This window comes from Octopus bimaculoides, chromosome 14 (assembly GCF_046866305.1).
Source record: "Octopus bimaculoides isolate indiv1 chromosome 14, ASM4686630v1, whole genome shotgun sequence".
Classification (NCBI taxonomy): domain Eukaryota; kingdom Metazoa; phylum Mollusca; class Cephalopoda; order Octopoda; family Octopodidae; genus Octopus; species Octopus bimaculoides.
This window is the reverse complement of record NC_142941.1, coordinates 52,621,331-52,641,330: the sequence shown is the minus strand read 5'-3', so window position 1 is coordinate 52,641,330 and position 20,000 is coordinate 52,621,331. Positions and strand designations below refer to the sequence as shown.

Here is a 20,000-nt window from a genome sequence, read left to right as displayed (position 1 = left end):
CACGTCTTTCCTTTCTACATTACTTTATGCAATATGTCTTTTAGTGTGATTATATATACATGTTGTATAAGTGTGTGCTGAGCTGTGTATACGTATGTACATATGTATGTATGTATGTATGTATGTATGTATGTATGTATGTATGTATGTACGTATGTATGTAGTTTCTTTTTATGTCAGTTTGTGAATAAACCGAAGAGGTTGCAAGAAGCAACGAAAATTTTAGAAAAAGAAAAATAATAAATAAGTAAACGAGTGGAAATCGAACCGGTGAGTGTGTTAATTAATAAGGCATTCAAACAGAATGACTCTCCCCAGACACAACAAAATATGCTTCAACACACGAATTCACATAAATAATCTTGCAAATCAAAAACAAAAAACGAAGCCACAATCTAATATTAAACCGAAAGATTTCTCAATATTTTTTTTTACTAGATAGAGTAGGCGTTTATTAAACCTTTGAAAATAGGTTGATAGTGACTTCGAAGTTTAATGCGCATGTGCACACACACATACACACACAGACACACGCACACACACACACACATACACACAAACACACATTCGGTTCGGTAGAACGAATAAGAAATACAGAACTCAAAACGCGTTTATATTCTTTTTCATTACTTTTGAATGGCAGGCAGTTACCAAAGTGACTCAGGGGCCGAGAGTTTCGTGAATGGCACCTGAATCACTTTGTTTCTTATATTAGGTGTACATGTGTGTAAGTGCATGTTTGACAGCACATGGCTTAGTGGTCAGGATGCTGGACTCACAAGCGTAAATTCGCAGTTTCGATTCCTATATGGAACAATGCCCTATATCTTTCAGCACAACGCTAGATTTCATACTTGTTCTTGGCCACTCAGCTTAAAATGAATTTTCTACATATATGTTGGGTTTGCTTTCGACACGCTGTTAAACCTGACTGACTTACCCTTTTAAGAGATAGTGCCTTCCTGCGGCAGAGGATATATATATATATATATATATATATATATATATATATATATACACACACACACATACACACACTCACACACACATATATATATACAGCTATAATGAAGGGTATTGGGCAAAAGTACTAACATGCTAGAAATAGAAGTCAAAAGGACTCTAAACCACTTAAATCACTCACATGCACAGGTGAAAGCGAGGAAATGAGCAAAAATAGATTAGCGTACCTTTTGTGTATAAAATTCACAAGTAATAAACGAATGATCCCATATGATCACAAGTAATAAACAGATGATCCATATCGATTGATATGGTATCATTCGTTCATTAATTGTGAATTTTACGCACAAAAGGTACGCTAATCTTTTATTTTTGCTCATTTCCTCGCTTTCACCTGTGCATATGAGTGATTTAAGAGGTTTAGAGTTGTTTTGACTTCTATTTCTAGCATGTCGGTACTTTTCCCAAGACTCTTTATATTTATACCTTTCATTATAGTTGTATATATTTATATATGATTATAGACTTAAACACACACACATAAAGATATATATATGAAGATATATATATACATGTATATAAATATACACACACACACACACATATATATTTATATGTGTGTGTATAAATATTGCAAATATACATATTTATATCGCATACATCCATACATATGCACACACATGCACAACACAGTGGAAAGCAGATAAGCTGAAGTGAATTTAAATATAAAGCCTTACAGTGAGTCAAATAACAATGTAAACACATTTTCCTAGACTATTTTATATAAATATGTATATTAAAGGTACAGAAGGTACGTGTTTACATTTTGATTTAAACCATAGTGAGGCTTTATAATGTTGAGTGTGCGTGTGTGTGTGTTTTACTTGTTTCAGTCATTAGACTGCGACCATGCTGGGGCACAACTTTGAAGAATTTTAGTCGAACGAATCGACCCCGGTACATATTTTTTTTTTTTTTTTTTGAAGGCCTGGAATTTATTCTATCCGTCTTGTTTGCCAAACTGCTACGTTAAAGGCAGGTAAACACAGAAGCACCGGCTGTCAAGTAGTGGTGCGGTACAGCACAGACACAAAAGCACGCACGCACACACACACATACATGACAGGCTTCGTTCAGTTTCCATCTACCAAACCCACTCACGAGGTTTTATATACGACACACACACATACACACACTTAGACATAGATAGATGCATATATATGTGCATATATTTCATATATTAGACATACACACACACACACATATATATACCGTGTGCGTAATACACACACACACATGCATATACATGCACGTATGTATACTCATGTATTGTATGTATGTATTATTAAATGTATACATCGGCATATATATTTTGTATGTCGGTTTATGTTTCTCTACGCGTGTGTATGTATGTATATTCGTCGCTCACACATTCTTATGTGTGTGGACATGCGTGTGGACATGTGTGTATATGTGTTCATGAGACCGTGTATCCATGGATTTCGTCTTACGTAAGCATACTTGTAGATTTGTCTATGCGTAAGTGTGTGTATGAGTGTGTGTGGGGAGAGAGAGAAAGAGGGAGGCTTGCGTGACAGTGTTTACATAAGATAAATTATGTTGGTAATTGCGGTTTTAGCTGGTGTTTTGTTGGTGTTCAATGCGGAGTAGTTTAGTCGAGAGTTGTTTATTTTGTGAGAGCTCGTTCTGAGATGACGAGAGAGAAGCGTATAAGGATATGAAGAGAGATAAATAAAAAAAAAACATAGGAGACAATGTTTAATGACGGACGAACATTACATACATACACACACACACACACACACATATATATGGTATATGAGTTGGGTAGTAAGACGAAAATAGAATTGGAAACGTGAATACTTGTATGTGTTGTTGTTGTTATTATTATTATTATTATCATTATTATTTGGTAGAAGTTATTAAGTGATTCAAAGACCGAGAGTTTCGTGCAACACTTAAACCTATGTATGTATGTTTGTATGTATGTATGTTTGTATGTATGTATGTATTATGCATGCATGCATGCATGTATATATGTACACACACATATATATACAAATAAGCATATGTGCATATATATATATACATACACACAGATGCATATGTATATATATATATATATATATATATATATATATATATATATATATATATATATATATATATATATATATATATATATATATATATATACACACACATGAATATATATATATATATATATATATATACACACACAGATGTATATAAATATATAGGTTCAAAAACAACACAAAAAACAATAACAAAAAAGTGAGGACGTGATACGGATAGTGTTATTGGACGCTCGGGAAAGGAAAGAGAGAGAAAGAGTTCATAGGGGCTCCCTAAAAAACATTTATAAAGTTGAAAAAAAATCTAAAAGAAAACTCATAAAAATAAACATAAAAACGAAACTAAAAATGCAAGCAAAAAACGAAAAATAAACAGAAACGAAAATGAAATACAAAAACAAACAAACGCACCCCACCTCCCACAAAATGCTGCAGGTTAGGCAAAAGACAGACTTATGTTAAGACGTCTTTGTATAATATCTAATTTGTATTAAATAAATAAAATTAATTTGTACTTACCAGTCGAGATTTCGAAGGGAATCTCAGTCGTGGAAATCTCCTTGTGTTTTGAGCCCTTTATATATAAATAAACATGTACCCGCATGTATGTATATTGTGTATATATATGTGTTTATATATTTATATTTATTAAGTCAATTATAGAGGTTCGGTCGAACTAGAGTCAGTGACGTCAATTGTTTGTGTGAGAATCTCAATTGCAAGCCTTGGTGTTTCGGAATGTGTTTACGTCATTAAACCCATTAAACCGATATTCGAATTCGGAATAAAATATTATTTGACGGAATATCTTTGTTGACAAAAGAAAACATAATGTAAAATGAAATTCCATTCATTCATTCAGCAATTCAACCATTCATTCAGTCATTCTTCATTCGCTTTGCTTATTCGGTCGTTCGTTCTTACATTCGTTCGTTCGCCTATTCGCTCTTTCGTTCATTCATTCATTGATTCATTGTGTTGTGGATTGTTACATGAATGCAAAAATCTGTCCTTCTCTTTCTCTGTCTGTCGGCCTGCCTGTCTGTCTGTCTGTTGGCCTGTCTGTCAGTCTGTCTGTTGGCCTGTCTGTCTGTCTCTCTCTATGTATGTATGTATGTATGTATGTATGTACAGTGTCGTCTTGAGGTATAGGCATACTGAACAGTTGCCGAAGGTCCTTACAAATTAAGGGACTCGATTTTGACACATATTCTGGGGGTTTGCTGCCAGTAAATAAATACTACAGGGCCCAGTGTATTGGTTTGCCCAGGGGCCTATAATGTTGCTAAGTGGGTCCTATGTATGTATGTATGTATGTATGTATGTATGTATGTATTATGTATGTACGTGTGTGTGTGTGTGTGTCTGTCTGTATGTATGTATGTATGTATGTATGTATGTATGTATGTATGTATGTATGTATAGTGGAGGCGCAATGGCCCAATGGTTAGCGCAGCGGACTCGCGGTCGTAGGATCGCGGTTTCGATTCCCAGACCGGGCGTTGTGAGTGTTTACTGAGCGAAAACACCTAAAGTTCCACAAGGCTCCGGCAGGGCATGGTAGCGAACCCTGCTGTACTCTTTCACCACAACTTTCTCTCACTCTTACTTCCTGTTTCTGTCGTACCTGTATTTCAAAGGGGCCAGCCTTGTCACACTCTGCATCACACTGAATCTCCCTGAGAACTATGTTAAGGGTACACGTGTCTGTGGAGTGCTCAGCCACTTGCAAGTTGATTTCACGAGAAGGCTGTTTCGTTGATTGGATCAACTGGAACCCTCGTCGTCGTAAGCGACGGAGTGCCAGTTCATGTGTATGTATGTATTTATTTATTAGTGTGTATGTGTGTTGTGTGATTGTGTGTATGAGTACATTTGGCCTTCTATGAAACTCTAGGTCTTCGAGTCACTGTGCCGTTTGCCGATTAAATACATACATACATCATTAATCATGATCAAGGCCCCTTAATTGATGCAACCAGTCGTTGGGGTTCCACTCAAGGTGCTTTCATAATCAACCATCGCCACTGGTCCCTCTTCTGCTCGGGAATTGAAAAAGTCTTTAACGTTTCGAGCCTACGCTCTTCCACAGAAAGGAACATAGAAAGAAACAAAGAGAGAAACAAGGTGTGTAGTGTTTAGTGATCTATCATGGCGAATGCCGGACAGAATGGTTATACAGGAGAGCTAAGAAGAAGGGGAGATAACAAAATAGTAGTGATCCCAAAACGAAGGTGCGCGTGTGTGTAAGAGAGTACGTATGTGCATGTAACATACATACATACATACATACATACATACAAAGCACCATTCGAGCATGGTCGTTTTCAGTGCCGCCTGACTGGTTCCCGTGCCGGTTGCAGGGAAAAAAAGCACCCACTTCACTTTCAGTTGGTGTTAGGAAGGGCATCCAGCTGTAGAAACCTTGCCAGATCAGATTGGAGCCTGGTGCGGCCTCCTGACTTGTCAGTCCTCAGTCAAACGTTCCAACCCATGCCAGCATGGAAAGCGGACGTTAAACGACGATGATATGATGATGATGATGATGTTGATGAGAAACCAGGGTGCGTTGCGTTTCGTTACTTAATATGTGAAAAAATGTATTGCAAATGCACAAACGAAAAGTGAAAAACGTATAATGAATGCACAAACGAACGGGAAAAAACGCATATTGAGTGCACAAACGGACGGAAAACAGACATAGAAGGTCCCAAATTCTTCATTATTTTTCAACCAGATGGCATTACTCAGTTTCGTACCATTAATGATAAGACTGAGATGATTCCCGTGCTGACGGTGCCCGCGAAAGTTGCAGAGAATATTAGACGGAAAAACAAAGAATACAGGCGCTACAGAAGTAGACATACGAAAGTGAAAAGATGTAATTCAAGACGATGGAGGAGGAACAAAGACGAAATAAGCAAGGGAAATTCGTTGACTCGTAGTGAGTTTATATGTGGTTAAGGGACATAACTACATTTGCTTAATGCCATATTAACTTGCAGAGTTATTTAAACATGTTTATTATATTTCATGATAGCTGAACATATGAATCAGGTGACCACCAGGAAATCATGTTTACTCTCGTTTAATAATATTAACTTTTACAGAAATATGAAAGCAAAGCATCACATAAAGTATTTTCTGGGATTTAGTTCTGAGTTTTTCTTTAGGTAACAAATTAGCCGAATCTTTAGAGCTTAAGGGCGAAGATGCTCTCAATACTCTATTATTATTATTATTCACCGTTACCAAATTCTGAACCATAATTTTGCGCTGATGACTTATAATTTCATCCTCTCATAATAAATAAGGTAACTACCATTCTTGTAGAATAGACGATTGAATGAAATAAAGTGATCTATTCCCAAATATGATTGTGTCGGGTTAATTTCGATTCGATGCGCCTGCTTTTCAAATTTGTCAATTTATCGAAATACTGAGCATGTCATAGCTATTCACCAAGGTAAATAACTCTTCAATATATACGCAGTTACGTCCCTTAAGATTATCTGAACTGCTTTTGTGCAAAATCAGTTTTCGTGTGTGTGTGTGTGTGTGTGTGTGTGTTTCGTTTATTCTTTTATAGGCTTCAACCATTTGATTGCGTCCATGCTGGAGCACTGTCTTAAAGGATTTTAGTCAAAGAAATCGATCCCAGGACTTATTCTTTGTAAGCCTAGTACTTCTTCTATCGATTATTTTTGCTGAACCGCTACGGTTACGGGGACATAAATACACCAGCATCGGTTTTGAAGCGATGATGGGAGGACCAACACAGACACACACACACACACACACACACACACGCACACACGACGGGCTTCTTTCAGTTTCCGTCTACCGATTCCACTTACAAGGCTTTGATCGGCCCGATGCTATAGTAGAAGACACTTTCCCAATGTGCCACGTTGTGGGACTGAACCCGGAACCATGTGGTTGGGAAGCAAGCTTCTTACCACACAACCACGCCTGAGCCTTGGTGGATGTGTACGGTAAGAGTAATTCACTCATTATTTCTGCTGTTCGGACGACAATATTGCGTTCGGAAAAACGAAAACAAAAAAAAAACATCTTGTTTGTATCGTACAATACACATTTCGATGCTTCTAATAAAACAAATACTAGTTTTTGTTTATATTTGTACACACGTGGTTGTTCAATAAGTAATTTAGCGTTTAAATCGCAGGATGAATTTATCAGCAGGCTGTTAAGCTTCATCTCAGCAACAATCTGGACCGTTTTTCCGGTTTCCAATATGGTGCTTACGTTGCGTGTCCCTAGTCATGTGGTCGTCCTTGGTGAAAGAACGTCGTTACCCGTTGTACCTTTTTTTTTTCAGCTTTTACCAAGTTGCTTCATATACGGTCTCTGAGGATCATCTCCCCTGCTTATCAGGATCAATTTCACATGTTCTCTTGGCGTCTCATTTACAATGTAGAAAAATTGCTCGTGCAGGGCTGTTAACCCAACGCCTACCACCCTTCTTCTCTCAAAAACCGGACCTGGACCCGGTTGTAGCTATTCTTATATTCTTATAACGGCAATTCTTATATTGTGTACAAAGTACAATTCTACAATGTAAAGCCATGTAAACAATGCTTCTTAATTTCACTACACCCACATCTCACAACACACGAACACATACATACACAGGGACGTAAACACACATATACACGCACACACGTATACATATAAATCGATAACAATACCGTTGTGTCTTCTTAATGTTTTGGAGACGGTTTTTAGAAAAATTCTTTGACCAATGACAAAGGTCACCTCAGTGCCATACCATCATCAGTTATATTAGGTTCTATACAATACGCCAAGTGGACATGAATTCACACACACACACACACACACACACTGACAAACACACACATAGTCACAAACTTACAACGACATATAATAACAATGCAATAAAATAAAACAACAACACAGCAATAAAAATATTTAAATAAAGTCTGTAAGCATGATGCGAAACCAGACCGTCAACTTCTGTCTCCTCGTCACAACTTACTAATAAAAAGTTTGTGTGCAACGTTCGTCGATTTACACTCGAAATTGATTGAGAAAAGTCGAGTCGCGAACCATGAAGTTTGCTGTTACAAAAGCTGTTCTTTTCGTTTTTCTGATTCCAATTTTTGCATTGACCGTAACATGTCGTGTGTTGTCTTCCAGGGGACACGATCTTGTTGATTGGGAACATTCACGGCTAGGGCCTCAAGATGGCCTCACTGAAGACGCTTATCGTCTTCGTCACCTTCCTTCACAGCCTGATGTCCCCAATGTTCCGTCATCATCTTCTTCTCTTTCTTCTCCTGTTAATCACCGACGGCGTTATCATCGCCAGAACCTCGATCACCACCAGGTGGAATCCCCGGAGGAGACTGTCAATGGAGAGTACGAAAACGTCCAACAATGGGACGAAGAAGATCCGCAGTGTCGTCACAAAGAACAAATCCATGCGCGAAACGGAAAACACGCCCGACAAAGTCACGGGAAATCTATTCGGCGACGACAGAGGGAACGCCACGAACAGCGATCCGGGGAACGAAACCGGCGTCGACGCATAGAGCGTCTTGGTCAACGACTTAGAGGTCATCAGAGAGAATTCTACAGGAAGCCGATGAAAGGGCTCAACCAGCACCAACACCGGCGAGGAAGGTTCGATGAGTATCATGGCTTAGAAATCACTGGACATCGAGAAGGAGATTTCGACGAGCTGCAACGTCTAGGAGGCTCTCAGCATCAAGAGGAAGATTTTTACGACTTACAGGCCGCCCAACACCAAGAGGGGGATTTTGACGAGCAGCCAGATTTAAGGGCCACTCAGCACCGAGAAGAAGATTATGATAAGCAGCAACGCTTCGATGCCCCTCGATACAGTGAGGGAGAGTTTTATGACTTAGATGCCGCTCAGCATCAAGAAAGAGATTTTGACAAGCAGCAAAACTTAGGGGCTACTCAGCACCAAGACGAAGATTTTGACGAGAAGCAAGACTTAGGGGCTACTTATCACCAAGATGGGGATTTTGACGAGCAGCAACACTTAGGGACTACTCAGCACCGAGACGAAGATTTCGACGAGCAGCAAGACTTAGGGGCCACTTATCACCAAGATGAGGATTTTGACGAGCAGCAACACTTAAGGGCCACTCAGCACCGAGACGAAGATTTTGACGAGCAGCAAGAATTAGGGACCACTTATCACCAAGATGGGGATTTTGACGAGCAGCAACACTTAGGGACCACTCAGCACCGAGACGAAGATTTTGACGAGCAGCAGCCCTTAGGTACGCCTCGATACCATAACAGCGAGTTTTATGACTTAGAGGCACCTCACCACCGCGAAGGAGATTATGACGAACAACACAACTTAGGGGTCACTCAGCATCGAGAGGAAGATTTTGATGAACAGCGAGACTTAGGGGCCACACAGCACCGATGGAGGGACCATGATGAACAGCAAGATTTATGGGCCACTGAACAAGAAAGAGAATTTCACGAACATCCAGAATTAGGAACTGCTCAACACCAACAGGAAGAATTCCACGAAGAATTACTGACACAAGACTATGAGCTGCCAGGAAGGAACGCTAATATGGATGAAGATGAAAGTCAATATATTAGTGATATCAATAAAGAAGCTATGATGCCTACAGGTGAGGGAGTCCCCAGACTCCACAACCATCACCAACATCGTATTGACTATGATAAACATCACCGTGTGACTGAGAGCTTGAATCATGTAAATATTGACTAGCATATACACAAGGTAAGACAGCCCTTATTTTGATCTGTGTGTGCGTGTGTATGTGTGTGTGTGTAATTTAATTGAGGAAAAGAAGTCAATCGCTATTACGATTTTTAAAAAAAACACATTTTTGTTTGTCTTGTTTACACGCAAAACCCTCACAACAACACACACTCACACGCACACACGTTATTTGTTTTGTCCTGTTCTGTCCATAATGGTTTTCTTAATGTAAACCCTTGTGGTTAATAAAGAAATCATCATCATTATTATTATTATTATTATTATTATTATTATTATTATTATTATTAAAGCGAGCTGAATTCTTTATTACAGGCACAAGGCCTATCAAGGCGGCGAGCTGGCAGAATCGTTAGCACGCTGGGCTAAATGCATAGCGGTATTTCGTCTGTCGCTAATGTTTTGAGTTCAAATTCCGCCGAGGTCGACTTTGCCTTTCATCCTTTCGGGGTCGATAAATTAAGTACCAGTTGCGTACTGAAGTCGATCTAATCGACTAGCCCCTTCCCCCAAAATTTCGGGCCTTGTGCCTAGAGTAGAAAACATTTCGATAGGCATGTAGATGCCTTTGAAGTAAACAAATAAATGACATCGATTCATAGTTAAATTAATTTATTTACTGTACTTGCATTTGCCTTTGGTATACAATATTCTTCACTACACGTAATTGTTGACAACTGCTACGAGTTGCTAATAATGGAAATAGGGCACATCTCTGGAGGTGATATGTCTGATCTGAATATGTTTGTGTGTGTGCGCGCGTCGTTCATCTGAGAAAAACAGTCTGCCAAAGCCTTTCTTGTCTCCGTCCTAGGCAACCACTGTGGCAGCTAGAAGGACAGACATACTGCAACAGAGATTGTGCCGAAATAGGTCAGCTCCTGTCCATTTGGACTTCGCCTGACATGGCTGAGGTCGTCGGTCAAAGGGAGATAATTCATCATTTTTTTTTGACAAGACAAAGAGAACCTTTTTTCGTGCCTGTTGATCGTGGTGGTTTGGGCAACCGAGAATCCTTAGATTCGGTTTCGAATCTAAGTTTGGAGAAGAAAGTGTTCATTTTTACACATGTGTGTGTGTGTGTGTGTGCGTGTGTATGTATATATGTGCGTGTGTATAAATATGCGTAAGTGTATATTGGCATTTCTTTTTCCATTCTTTAACTTGTTTTAGTCAATACACTGCGGCCATGCTGGGGTACCACCTTGATGGCTTTAGTCGATCAAATCGATGCCAAGACTTACTTAAAAAAAAAATCTGTTGCTTGTTTAAATCTGAACTTTGTTCGCCAAATTGCTAAGTTATGGTATTATAAATACCCACCCCACTCCAGCCACACACACACACACACACGACAGATACGACTGGCTTCTACACAATTTCCACCTTCGAAATTCGTTCGCAAGTCATCAATCATGGGCTGGAATGTATTTGATCGTTAGTCTTACTCGGTCAGAGATAACAGCTGGCTAATCAAACAGCAGCAACCGAGAAGAACATTCTGGAACAGATTAAAAACATTTTAAATAGGATGGGTTAATAGTTTCCAAATCTTGTGACTGTCTAATTGGGGTTATTAAGAGGGCTTTATAATTATTCAGGGCAACAAAACAAACCGTTTAATGCGAAATAATCTCTCTCTCTCTCTCTCTCTCTCTCTCTCTCACTCACTCTCTCTCTCTCTCTCTCACTCTCTCTCTCTCTCTCTCAACAAAACATGTACTCTTCCAGTGCATGATAAATATCATTTAATATACACAGTATTTAAATAAGAGTTATGCATGGCCTAGTGGTTAGGGGTGGTTAGGGCAGCGGACTCGCGGTCATAGGATCGCGGTTTCGATTCCCAGACCGGGCGTTGTGAGTGTTTATTGAGCGAAAACACCTAAAAACTCCACGAGGCTCCGGCAGGGGATGGTGGCGAACCCTGCTGTACTCTTTCACTACAACGTTCTCTCACTCTTCCTGTTTCTGTTGTGCCTGTATTTCAAAGGGGCTAGCCTTGTCACGCTGAATATCCCCGAGAACTACGTTAAGGGTACACGTGTCTGTGGAGTGCTCAACCACTTGCACGTTAATTTCACGAACAGGCTGTTCTGTTGATCGGATCAACTGGAACACTCGTCGTCGTGACTGACGGAGTGCCAATGCCATTTATACTCTTAGTTCCGTACTGTGAAAACACAATAAACTAGCAAGCTTTATATATCATGCCTTGTGATATTACAGGCTCTAATATACATCATGCCTGTACATTTGAGTCTGTAAGATGGTTTTTAAATTCAAGGCTTGATGTAGTTTATTGTGTTCTGACAGCATGATACAAATAGCTCATATCTAAATACGGTGTATAATGCTATTTATAATTATATAGGCGCAAGAGTGGCTGTGTGGTAAGAAGCTTGCTTCCCAACCACATTGTTCTAAGTTCAGTCCCACTGCGTAGCACCTTGGGCAAGTGTCTTCTATAGCCTCGGACCAACCAAAGCCTTGTGAGTGGATTTGGTAGACGTAAACTGAAAGAAGCCCGTCGTATGTATATATATATATATAGATATATGTGTGTGTGTGTGTGTGTCTGTGTTTGTCCTCCCACCATCGCTTGACAACCGATATCGGTGTGTTTACGTCTGCGTAACTTAACAGTTCTGCCAAAAGAGACCGATGTAATAAGTACTAGGCTTACAAAGAATAAGTCCTGGGGGTCGATTTGTTCGACTAAAGGCGGTGCTTCAGCATGGCCACAGTCAAATGACTGAAACAAGTAAAATAATAAAAGAATGTGTGTGTGTGTGTGTGTGTTTCTTTGTTCTGATGGTAATCTGAATTTAATATTTGTCTCTCAATATATTTTCTTTTCAGATGCTGTGTCCTTGAAAGTAATACAAAGGATTATTACATTCTTCAAGTTACTAGTGGTTTCACCTATTGTTTCATTCATTACCTGCCTATATCATGAGTTAAATCTGCAACTGAACGTCCGTCCAATCTATTTGTCATAATCGGCTGAATCTATCTTCAAAACACTTGTGTTGACATCTGCTTGAATCAACATCTCTTGGTATCTGTACAACACATCAAGTTAAATTTGACCGCTGAATATTTGCAGACTTCAACATATGAAACACTTTGCTTGATATACCTGACTAAAATTCACCTGCTTGATATATATGTGTATCAAGGTCTATGGTGGTTAACATCAGCCTTGGAGGATCTTCAAAAGTCTTGGAATAACACTAACTGTTTCCTTTCTTGTGTTCCTTTGCCCAAACCATGAAAAGACAGCCTGGATCTTTTTATATGTCTAATAAAATTGACCGTTATATAACAGCGTAAACAGCAATTTACATTTATTTCTTCCGTTTTAAATAGATGTTGAATTTATCTGTTCGATCAATCTGTCAAAACCACAGCCATATAGATAGATAGATAGATAGATAGATAGATAGATAGATAGATAGATAGATAGATAGATAGATAGATAGATACATACATGCATACATACATACATACATACATACATACATAGTTGCCTAAAAATCTATGAGTAAAAAACAACTGTCATATTTCGATTAATAAAGTGGGTATAGCAACTTTACTAATCAATATGATATCAGGAGCTGAGATAACTTGGTAATCATCAGAAAATGGTATCCACATACACGTTAGAGGGAAAGCATAATAGACAGAAGAGAAAAAGGAGAAGAAAAGGGAGGAGACTGAGGTGGGAGGCGAAAAAGAGAGGGACTATATGACAAAGATGTGAGGGGAGAAGTTTCACGTATGAGAAATATGTTTTGATTTTATTTTAAAGTGAGAAATTTTAATTTCTTTCTTTTGAAAGTTAGCATTCATCTCATGGTTTTGTCTCAGCAGCAAGAAATTTGATGGTAAAAGTTAAATCATAATCATTGAATGGATATCATATCTCCTGACATAAACTCATAGTGGCAAAAGTCTACGTCCAGAGTTACTCGTCATACGACGGGTAACACTTCAGGATGTCTACTAAGCCAGTCATCATTATTATGTATATACGAAGGAGAACTGAAACGTTCCTGGCTTTAAGGGTCGCGCGAAAGGCCTGGTTGGTGCTTATGAAATAAGCAAATAACAAAACTTCACAATAAGTGTGTGAATCTGAGCGAGGAATATGTTGTATAAAATCGTAATTAGCTGATCCTCTTGTATTTTCTTTTATTCAACGCCAGAAACTTTTCATCACCCCATCGTGTGTGTGTGTATATATATATGGCGGACGGAAAACAAGACATATATATATATATATATATATATATATATATATATATATGTCTTGTTTTCCGTCCGCCACTACCTTCCACGAAAACAATTTAATTTGTGTTCGTGGGAAGAACCATTTTAACGATGCGTACTGCCTTAATTCTTCGAAACGCCGGAGTTTTAATGGTGGCAGCTGATGAAGGGGCTGTTTCTATGTGGCCTGCTTGTTTGTTGCACCTTGTTTACCATTTTTGTCCTTGTTCTTTTGCCACGTCATGTACCCAGTTATGTATCTATATGTACATGTGGAAGAACGTATATATATACATGTACATATATATGCATATACTCATATATTGTTTATATATATATATATATATATATATAGTGAAGAGAATTTACAAAAAACAAAAGACGAAGACGGGTGTGTAAACAACAAATAGATGTATTAGTTTAACGCTCGGGAAGTGAGAAAGTCTTTTACGTTTCGAGCCTACGCTCTTCGACAGAAAGGAACACAGAAATAAACAGGGAGAGAAAATAGAAAAGGTTTAGGGGCTGGCGATACACACATACATAATTTTCTTTGAAAATATCAATAAATGTAAACGCTATTAAGAGTGTTGCGTTATCCTTCTGATTAAATACAATTTTACATTAAAAAAAAAAAAAAAACAATGTTTCGTGTGTGAAAGCGTATGGCCTGGTGGTTAAGGTGTTACACTCACGATCGCAAGATCATGGTTTCGATTCCTAGATCGGCAGTGCATTGAGCTCTTGAGCAAAGGACATAATTTAACGGTGCTTTGCTCTACTCAGCTATAAATGGACAGCCCGGAGACAGACTGGCGTGCGCACACACACACACACAACGGGTTTTCGCAGTTCTCGTCAGGGAGATTCTATTCAGAATCTATTATCAACCTAGTGACACGTTAAAAGACATTTGCTCTAAAACGTTCCACGTAAAGGGATCGAACCCGGAACAGCCCAGTCAGTATTGTATCGTGGTTGCGAAGCGAACTTCTTAACCGCACAGCTATACCAACCTATCTTCTCACTGGCAAGATGATGTTATCTTATAAACATGAAGGTCATCTCTCTTTGTTTAGTTTCAATAACATTTCGTTCGTAGTTACTGCATTCTCATTATCTTCTCATTAATATTCTACTCTAAATTAAAGCTAACTTAATTCTAGTCATATCCTAAATCTAGGATTTTCAGATTGATAATTACACTGCCTTCTCTGCTCAAAAGAAAAAAAAGAAAAAAAAAAGAAAAGGAAAAACCGAAACGAATTTATGAACTCCACCTCCGTTATTCATGACAGCACTACATAGAATCTGCTTCCATACAGTTTAAAATTATCTTGATTTTTGTAAACATGGCTGTTTGTCTAACACGGTTGTTCCCAAACTTTTTCGGGCTGCTACCCACTTGGCACCTTAGGCTGCATTCCTAGCGCACTCCCACTCACCACCTCAATCATAGGCCACTTACTGCAGCAAATTCAAAGCAACTGCACTTCACAAATAAAACTTAACCTAATTAACCCATTATTTTGTTGTTTTTACATTTATCACCCGCTTTTGGCCACCATAGAGAAAGCCTCTATTCCCTGAAGAAGCTTACTCCCTATTGCACAAACTTGACAAACGTCCTCCAGTTCTATTTTTCATCTATGCCCCTTCAGATTCACTTATCCAAAAATGAAAGAGAACGTTGACTTCGAAGTGATTTGAAATCACCGACTGAATAATAATATCAGGAAAAAAAGAAAACGAACAAACAGACAGCGATATGAATGTGAAAGGGTTCAGCTAAAGAAGAAAAAAATACGGTAAGGCCGCAGGAAAAAAGTTTTAGTGTGGTGGTCATTCGTTAATTCTTTTTTTGGTAGTATACAATAGCAGATAGGCTGCATGTGAAGACAAGAACGACTACACTAATATTTATTTGAGTTTTCATAGACAAAGTGCATTCCAAAAGTTTTGAACTTTTTCAGGAGAGACATTAATTTCAAAGAAGTACAAAATTCTAATATCCTTCAAAATAAGATCCTCTCACTTCAACATACTTGTGCTCTAGACACTTCGTGAAGGCCTCTTAGAGGCCCTTCTCACAGCCTCCATCTTCTCCTTCAAGTGGGGAAGCAACCAAAAGTCACAAAGTCTGGTCTATAGGAAAGGTGAAGGACAGTTTTGATGTCCATCTCTGTCAAGTGTGGACTGGTACATTCTCCTGATGCAGGTTCTCTGGCCTTTTACGACGAAATCCCTTCCTGAACTTCCTCAAAACTTCTACAAAATACTCTGTGTTGACCGTCTAACTAGAGGGAACCCAGTGGATGTAGAGAATGCCTTTGCTGTCGAAACAGCAACCAACTATTGAAAAGGTTGCAAGACGCAACGAAAATTTTAGAAAAATAAAAAAGAAATAAGTGGAAATTTTACCGGTGAATGTGTTAAATTATAAGGCACCAAAAGAGAATGACTCATCCCAGACACAACAGTATATATATGTGATGTCTGACAGAACCGTACCAGTTAGGATAGATGAATATACAATGCATGAGAGAGAGAGAGAGAGAGAGAGAGAGAGAGAGAGAGAGAGAGAGAGGGGGAAGAAAGACAGGTGGACAGACAGAAAACAGACAGACAGACAGACAGACAGGCAAGTAAGCATATACAGACAGACAGGCAGACAGACAAACAGAAACAGTGACGTTAAGTCGCCGAACCGATTTTGTTATCTGACAATATGTTAAGAGTTTGTCATGCCATCCTCGTTAAGCCGTTTCCGTTCCCAAAGCACTTATTTATCAATAGTATTGTTCACTTAGTCCTAAGTGTTATAGTTTTCCTTTGCTGAGCAATGGCAAATGTGAGGAATTACCAATTTCTTTTCTAGGGAGCGCTGTTTGAGTTCAAGCCCAGCACGCAGAATAATATATATATATATATATATATATATATATATATATATATAGTGTAGGACAATCAGTAAGTTGTCATAATAGAACTCAGAGTTTCAAATACCGAAGCTAAGAACTTCGAGGCATTTTCACTGGTTATTTAGACGGGTCTATCGTCTATATATATACATATATATATATATATATATATATATATATATATATATATATATATATATATATATATATATATATATATATATATATATATATATATATATATATGGAAGTCACCAATACTCGGCAAGAGCACCAAAATACGATTTTTACGAAAGCAACATACTTAGCATCTTCCTCTATGGATCCGAATGTTGGGAAACAATCAAAAGTATTGAAAAGAAATTGGAGGTGTTTCAAAATAAATATTTACGAAAATTTTTGAAGGTCCGCTGGCTGAATACGATCTCGATTAGCCGACTACACGCCAAGGCTAACGTGAAACCAATGAGGGAAACTATTGAATCAAGGAGATGGAAATGGCTGGGTCGAGTTTGTCGCTATAAAGCGAACTCAGTTGTCAGGATTGCTTAGCAATGGGTTCCATGGAGTAAAAGAAGACGTGGTCGACCGAAGGAAACGTGGCCGAGAGCAATAAGAGATCTTAAAAGCAGATGGTTAACAATGGAACGAGCTGTCAAGGACGCTCACGGTGTTAGAAGGTGGCATGATCTTGCTGTCGCCTCAAGTTCCACAAGGCACAACGAGAACCGATTGAATGAATGAATATGCATATATATGTATACACATGCATACATACATATGTATTTACACACACACACACACACATACACTCAATATACACCAATCTGTTCAATTATACATATGTTCGACATGCTGGTTAATGTTTGCAAAATTTTCAAACCGAGTAATTTGATCCTAAGTTACGCAACATCGTGTAAAACATCATTTTTACATTAGTTACATGACATCGCTTGAGATACATTTGTCAATATGTATCGATTTTTCTAGATATATATATTAGCTGTTTTCATCTCAGAACTCAGCAGTGTAGACGTCTTCATTCATAAAGATGATCCGCAATCTCTTGGTACTTGCTTGTCTCGTCGCTGTGGTCTTTGGTAAGAAACATTTATTATTATTATTATTTCGTGTGAATAAGCGTGTATGTATGTATGTATGTATGTATGTATGTATGTATGTATGTATGTATGTATGTATGTATGTATGTATGTATGATTCGAGCATGTAGATGATTTAGATCTCATATAGAAGCAGTTGTAGAAGCTGAAGGTGACTTTATTGAATAACATTTTAGAAAAGAGGGTTTATTTTTATCCTCAACATTTTTTGATTAAGTTTTTATGTTATTATATACCCGTTTTTTTTTTAGAAACATAAATCTGTCCTCAAATATCTTATGCACCCTGTATATATATATATAAATATATATGTAGTGAAACTACCTTACATATATATATATATGTATGTATATATACACACACATTGAGAAAAATGTATACTAAAAATAAGATAAATATATATAGGGAGGGAGAAAAAATGCACATATCGAGTAGAGGTCGGCAATGCCCCTGCAGAGTTTTAGGTCCAATAAGGCTTGCACAACACCTCATAGATCCACTCCACTTTATTGACATTATCCAGATACAAGCCAGAGCAAGATGTCTGGTGCCAATATGAGTCACATACATACATACATACATACATACATACATACATACATACATACATACAAACATTTATATATATATACGTGAGTCGTCTAAGAGACCATAAGTCAAGGAAAAAAGTTTATGTATTATCCGAAATGTATAGTATTAAATACCAATTACGGTTGGTAAGACCAGTCGTGATGGACATTCAATACTATACGTTTCAGATAATCTATCTATCTATCTATCTATCTATCTATCTATCTATCTATCTATCTATCTATCTATATATATATATATATATATATATATATACGTACTCTGTTTTTAGCGCCATTGCATGGACGTCTGTCGTTGTCTTTTATTGAATGGGCCAATTTGATATCGTGACATCGTCGTTTCCGTTTGTCATGACATAGCCTCATCTCTCAGCACAGTGGAATATCCGGCAGTTTCTTATGCGCATTTACATTCACTCCTTCATACTGTCAAGTGTGTTGACCATTTTTTTTTATCGACTGGTTCCTGAACAGTCACGAATCTTCGAGCATCAACCTCTTTCAGTAATCGGTCACTGATGCTATTTAATAGAGTCTAGTTCGAGAGACTGTAGTACATTCTGTACTAAATTTTGACTTTAGTCTTACCAATCTCTCTCTCTCTCTCTCTCTCTCTCTCTCTCTCTCTCTCTCTCTCTCTCTTCTCTTTGTCCCTCTCTCTTCCTCTGTCGCTCTATCTCTCCTTCATACACACGCACATACACACACACACATATGTATGTGTATTTGTAAGTAATGTGTATAACAAATTAGATCGCTATACACTGTTGCCCTCTTAGTAATAATGGTTATGAAACAACCCATTAATTGAGGTTGGGCGAAGATCATGCGATCTACGCCATTCACGTGACTCAGCCAATTACATACAACACACAAACACACACACGCTCCTATGTATGTATGTATATGTACATACACACTACTCAGTTAACACCCACCAGTAACGTATATATTTTATTTTATTTTCATATTTAATTTTCAAAATTTGAATTATGTTTCAGTGAAAAGATCCATTGCTGTGTGCCACCACGAAGGAAAAGACTTTGCTGAAGGAGAGTCATTCAAAAATGATTGCAATACGTGTATTTGTAGCAAGAATGGCGTGGCAGCTTGTACAGAGATGTTATGCCTGCCTAAAGGTATAGGATACATTTAATTTCATATCTAAAGAAGTTAAACGAAGGTGATCTACAGATCAAGGCTGTGACAGTGTAGTAAACATCTTGACTTTCTGC

The 20,000-nt window shown here is 38.0% G+C and overlaps 3 protein-coding genes across 3 annotated transcripts in view; 2 read left to right on the top strand and 1 right to left on the bottom strand.

Moving 5' to 3' along the window:
* LOC106872317 (rho-related BTB domain-containing protein 1) overlaps window positions 1–3,785 on the bottom strand; it is a 37,415-nt gene extending 33,630 nt beyond the window's left edge. The window contains exon 1 of the mRNA XM_014919259.3: window positions 3,600–3,785. The gene's annotated coding sequence lies outside the window, so the exon portion shown is untranslated. The remainder of the gene's footprint in view (window positions 1–3,599) is intronic.
* A 4,247-nt stretch (window positions 3,786–8,032) lies between these two features.
* Window positions 8,033–13,191, top strand: LOC106872315 (uncharacterized). The gene is made up of 2 exons (XM_014919256.3): window positions 8,033–9,858; window positions 12,721–13,191. Exon 1 carries the CDS (start codon window positions 8,173–8,175, stop codon window positions 9,844–9,846), a length of 1,674 nt encoding a protein of 557 aa, XP_014774742.2. The 5' UTR covers window positions 8,033–8,172; the 3' UTR covers window positions 9,847–9,858; window positions 12,721–13,191.
* A 4,860-nt stretch (window positions 13,192–18,051) lies between these two features.
* LOC106872316 (uncharacterized) overlaps window positions 18,052–20,000 on the top strand; it is a 16,978-nt gene continuing 15,029 nt past the window's right edge. The window contains exons 1-2 of the mRNA XM_089362933.1: window positions 18,052–18,154; window positions 19,767–19,904. Coding sequence (XP_089219059.1) covers window positions 18,106–18,154; window positions 19,767–19,904 — 187 coding nt within the window. The 5' untranslated portion in view covers window positions 18,052–18,105. The remainder of the gene's footprint in view (window positions 18,155–19,766; window positions 19,905–20,000) is intronic.

What these genes read in the sequence shown, in the direction of transcription:
- LOC106872315 (XM_014919256.3), top strand. Translation starts at nt 8,173, where the DNA reads ATGAAGTTTGCTGTTACAAAAGCTGTTCTTTTCGTTTTTCTGATTCCA.